The sequence below is a fragment of the Rhipicephalus microplus genome, chromosome X (genome assembly GCF_043290135.1).
Source record: "Rhipicephalus microplus isolate Deutch F79 chromosome X, USDA_Rmic, whole genome shotgun sequence".
Taxonomy (NCBI): Eukaryota; Metazoa; Arthropoda; class Arachnida; order Ixodida; family Ixodidae; genus Rhipicephalus; species Rhipicephalus microplus.
In genome coordinates, this window is record NC_134710.1 from 211,780,661 (window position 1) to 211,785,797 (window position 5,137).

The 5,137-nt window shown below is 44.3% G+C and overlaps 1 protein-coding gene across 1 annotated transcript; it reads right to left on the reverse strand.

Annotated features, from left to right (window-relative positions):
* Nucleotides 1–2,101: 2,101 nt before the first annotated feature.
* On the reverse strand, nucleotides 2,102–4,472 carry LOC119187709 (uncharacterized). Its single transcript, XM_037435790.2, has 2 exons — nucleotides 4,325–4,472; nucleotides 2,102–2,749 (listed from the first exon to the last, which is right to left on the reverse strand). The coding sequence occupies exons 1-2, from the start codon at nucleotides 4,337–4,339 to the stop codon at nucleotides 2,324–2,326; spliced, it is 441 nt and encodes a 146-aa protein (XP_037291687.1). The 5' UTR covers nucleotides 4,340–4,472; the 3' UTR covers nucleotides 2,102–2,323.
* Nucleotides 4,473–5,137: the final 665 nt, after the last annotated feature.

The window sequence follows — 5,137 nt, forward strand, 5'->3', positions numbered from 1 at the left end:
CCATTTTGTCTCCTTATTTGTTTAAATTATTCATAAATGATTTCAATACGGCTGTTCCAAAATGCCTCGTACTTCAGTGCACAGACGACACGGTTATTTTAACCAAGCACGTCTGTTAAGATAAAGCGTTGTCACTACTATAAGACAGTGTTCATGATGCTGCGTCATGGTTTGCTAATAATTGCCTAGTGATTAATACGAACAAAACAAAACTAGTTTGCTTTAAAAATTCATTGAAAGCAATAGTGACAAAGATGCCACCATTTCTTCATGCCCGTGATTGCGCTTCCTGTAAGTGCACTCTCATTGAATTTGTTAATTCTGTAAAATATCTGTAAAATATGATAATCCTGTAAAATATCTTGATGTGTTCTTGAATAGTGACCCATCTTCGAATAATAATTTGGCGCACAGATGTGTCAGACTACAAACATTTCATGGTTATTTTCTAATATTAGATCAATTGTGGCCCCCAATATTGAAGCGACCATTATGCTTGCTCTTGCGTACAGTGTCCCGCATTATGGCATCACATTGTTTGCTTTCTGTTCTTGCCAATGGCAGTGTAGGGTTGATAACATTTTGAAAAAACAACATGTTGAAATTGATTGTTTACGATCGTACTTTAACAGACGTCGACTGTTTTGCTCAATGGGACAGCTAACGATTGCAAAGAGAAGCTTTAAACAAAATACGAAAGTGTACCACCTAAACGCCGTAAAAGTACCTACAAACAGAGCGGCCCCGGTTAAACAGTTCTACATCATCAGACTTCATTTCGTTTCATCACATTTTATTTTTTACATTGCATCCTCCACATTATTCAGACACTTAAAAATAATACGAACTGTTTTGGCACACGAGAAAGAAAACTGTGTATTAAACGTGTTCCCGCATACAAACAAGAAAAAGGCCAAAAAGTGACATCAATCTAGAATTAATATTAACGTTATACACTTAAAATATGTGTACGTACAAATAAATGGCAAATTGAAAATTCGGATGCAGTGAAAATGACTACAGCGACAGTAACCTACACAAACACTTGTAGAACACATGGTGTTCTAAGGCTCTTGCGCCCTGTACAAACACTGTACAAACACACTATAGTACGGCAGGTTTTGTGAAGGACTGTCAGCAGGAGGCATTCAGGTCAAAGTGGCACATAGCCCGAACGTGAACGTTCCGGCACCACTAATGTGACAGCCATTGTGATCGAGCTGTTTGCCCTAGGTAAGCCTAAATTGGTCTGCCCGTCTCGGGGAGTAGAATATGGGATCCACATCCAGCGCTCGGCTTACATCGCGGGGAGTGACAGTAATGTCACCCACGACAGGAATGTATATCTCGGACGACTGTTGCACGCTGATATAGCGGATACGTACGCGCGATATCGGAGCACGGCGGTGCTCCGGTACCAGGAAGGCCACGATCCTGGAAAGCCACGTGATCATGCTGCCCCACGGTAGGGTGGATAGAAAATCTTTCTAGCCACCATTCCCACGGCCAGACGCCTTCTGCGGTCGCCAAAGCGAAAGGTGTGCCGCTCATGTTCGCTTTGGCTCAAGCACACGCTTGTTTCTCGGTGCTCGCGTCGCCATTATGTGGACACTGTGGCAGCCCTGGTAGATTCGTTCATGCTTGTCTTTGAACGTGCGATACCTGGCGCTTGATGAGCTTGCAAATGAATATTTTTATAATTTTATACCACCCTTTGAAGTTTATTTTCTGTAACAGTCCAGAACATTACTATACTGCTGTTAGTGTAAAAAAAAACTGCAGTTTCAACCAAACCACATATTTTATTGAACTGTCGAATACTTGAAGTGCTGGTTAAATCTGAGCCTTGAAAGCCTAAAAAAAAAACGTAATGGAAATAGACGGGCGTAGTATATAGACGGGCTACTCGTAGAATTCAGAGGTTGTGGCTGCTATGATGGATTTCGTCTGGTCGGGAGTGCGCACTTTTTATACCGCACTAAATTTTGTGGTTATGATTGCGCAATCAGATATTTGCACCGTCTTCGTTAATCAAAATACAGAACACGCTGATCAAGTTCGTTAGCTGTAGTGGGCTTGCATTAGTTCATGAGCGAGCTGGTACACTTCAGAATGCTTATATTTCATTTCAGTGTGGCTAGAAAAAAACGTTGCATCTTGTGCCAGTCAGGGAATTTATGGTTCCAGTTTTATAACAACTAACGCACAAGTTTTTGCTAAGAACAAAAAAAAAAGAAAATTCCGTTTTCTTCGATCGCTAGTAATATACAGCTTCGGCAGAGCTTGCAAAGTGATGGCTGTTCTGGCAATGGTTCTGTAACTATTACCCTTGCTGCTGCAAGGAGCTGCCAGCGGCTGAATATCCGCGAAGTTTGCCCATAATCTTGAACTTGCCCTTCACTTGCTGCACCAGGCCCGACTCAAGCACTCCGGCGTTAGTGCCCAAGAAAGCAGCTCCGTTGCCTTGGCCTCGATTGAAGAAATCGGTTTGCTTGAAGCCTTCCTCTACCCGGTGGCCCTCAGTCTGCCGAAAGCCACCGGACTCGCGAAAGTTGCCTCCTCCGCCACCTCCGGGGAGCGGGCCCGATGTCAGAGGGCCCCCAACAGCATCAGGTCCACCTTTGCCTCGCCCGTGACCTTGGCCGTGACCTTGGCCGTGACCATGGCCTCTGCCACGGCCTAAGCCTTTGCCCTGGCCTTGGCAGTCAGCACAGCCCGCTGTCAGCACCAGCAGCAGCAATGCAATGACCTGTTCCAGAAGAGAGGAAGCAGTACATGGTGATCAACAGTAGTAGTGCATATATATATATATATATATATATATATATATATATATATATATATATATATATATATATATATATATATATATATATATATATATATATATATATATATATATATGGAGAGAGAGAGAGAGAGAGATAGAGAGAGAGAGAGAAAGGTCGGCGTTCAGGGCCGTAGCCAAGGGGGTGCCACACCAGACCTGTGCCCCCCACCCTCTACCCAGAATTTTTTTTCACCTAGGCATAGCGAGCAAAAAATGATCATTTTAAGTGGCTGCCCTCGCCAAAATCAAAGAGCCTCCTCCCCCCCCCCCAAAAAAAAAATTCTGGCTACGCACTTGACTGCGTTACAAGGAAAGCATGGCAAACCGTATCGCCCTACCGCACATTTCAGCTAATAAAAAATGTGTGTGTGTGTAGGGGGGGGGGTTAGTAAATAGATGCGACGATTGTACCAATGCTTCTCCGACAACCACCTAGTGCAAACTATAATTTTTTTGTTGGAATTGATTACCCAATTACCAACATATATTTATTAAAATTTCTGATTACTCATGCATCATATTCAGAAGCACGACGTTCAAGTGGTTTGTGTTCACCACAACTTTTTCTGTAGATATATTTTTCCGGGTTCCTTTGTTGTGGTGCAAAAAGCGAGCAACAGTGTCAACATAGCGCGTGACAATAACAACCTCGGTAGTGTATTAAAATATATTTCTACTCGGTGAAACTACATACGCATAACCGAGGTCGGGGTGTTTCATACGTAGTTAGAGACGCACAGACACGGCCGTGTTACAGGTAGTTATAACGTTGTAGACGTACGTGAGAAGCTATAGCGAGATTTGGGGGTCTCAAGATTAGGCGGACCACTTTTCTCCAAACTGCCCCTACTAAAATGAATTGCGCTCTACGTCTATGCTATGCTTTACCAAAAAAAAGGTGGGGGAGACGATGACGACGACATCAGTGAGGAATGCTTCAAACAAGGCTTTCTTTCGCATTCAAAAGCATAGCCGTGTCACCGCACTTTCCATTCTAGAAAGTTCGGCATGCATTGTGCGAGGGCATATACACCGCCACTTGAATTACGCGTATGAACACTCGTGTATACTTTTACAACTATTTTCGTACAATTTACGCACCCGCGGAAGTCAGAAAAAGTTGGCATCTAAGACAGCAATAAGGTACGAATGCACAAGATTTTTTTCGTGGCATGATCGGCGGTCCCAAGTCCGCTGATACTGTCAGCCAACTATACAGCTATATATTATTTTCCGTATTTTATACTGAACAGATTAACTGAGTGGCCAACAAATACGCAGTTTCATGGATCACTGCAAGCCACTGCCGCAACCAGGGGTGTGGGTTAAAGGGTTCAACTCTCCCTTCTCCGAAGTGTTTACATTTATAATGTATATCTGTATGTACACACAGGCGTAGAAGCACACGCAAGAACACACATAATAGGAATCTCACTGTCCCTTCAATAAGTTTATGGCTACGTCCCTGCCACATGAAGCGTGCCGTCGTCTCACCGTTTTTGCCGTCATATTGAACCGCCGGATGTACACAAGCCGTCAGCTGCGCCGGTGTTTCGCGGGTTTCTTTCGCGGACGCGATCGCGAAGCATCGCAAAAACCGGTCTTCCCACCCGCAAGCACGTGCCGCATGGTTTCAGGGCCGCTACAGGAGCCGTTTCCTGGTGGGGACACCCCGTCCCTCCGGGTGCGAAGCCCACAGCATGCAGCCACGTCACGCTCGTTACTAGGCTCAATGCCATGCGCTGTTGGACGCGCGAAGACCATCGGCGGCGCCAGGATTACTTTGCTGGGGTGGGGGGGGGGGGGGTCACCCACGATAAGTGAGTTCTTTCAGAGGCGGCAGACAGGCGGGGAACTTGGCCATTGTGTTATGAGTATGTCCCCGCTTGGGTGGGGGGACGACGAGAGGACAGGCGAAAATAAATTTAATTGTGAAAATGAGACAAACAAAATGGTCAATAGTGATGCAAAACCTGAAGTGTATATATATATATATATATATATATATATATATATATAGAGAGAGAGAGAGAGAGAGATCTAACAGACAGTAATGGCAAGGAATGTAAGGGGAAGTTAACCAGTGGAACGTAAATAAGAAGAAAGAAAAGTGGGTGAAAAAATAACCAGCCGTGAGCAAAACGGCTGGATCAGGACGGCTGAATAACGGCTGGTTATTTTTTCACCCACTTTTCTTCCTTCTTATTTACGTTCCACTGGTTCTAATAATTTCCCCTTACATTCCTTGTCATTACTGTCTGTTAGATGTCATTATTATTGTGTCAAAAACACGGAAAAACGAGCCCT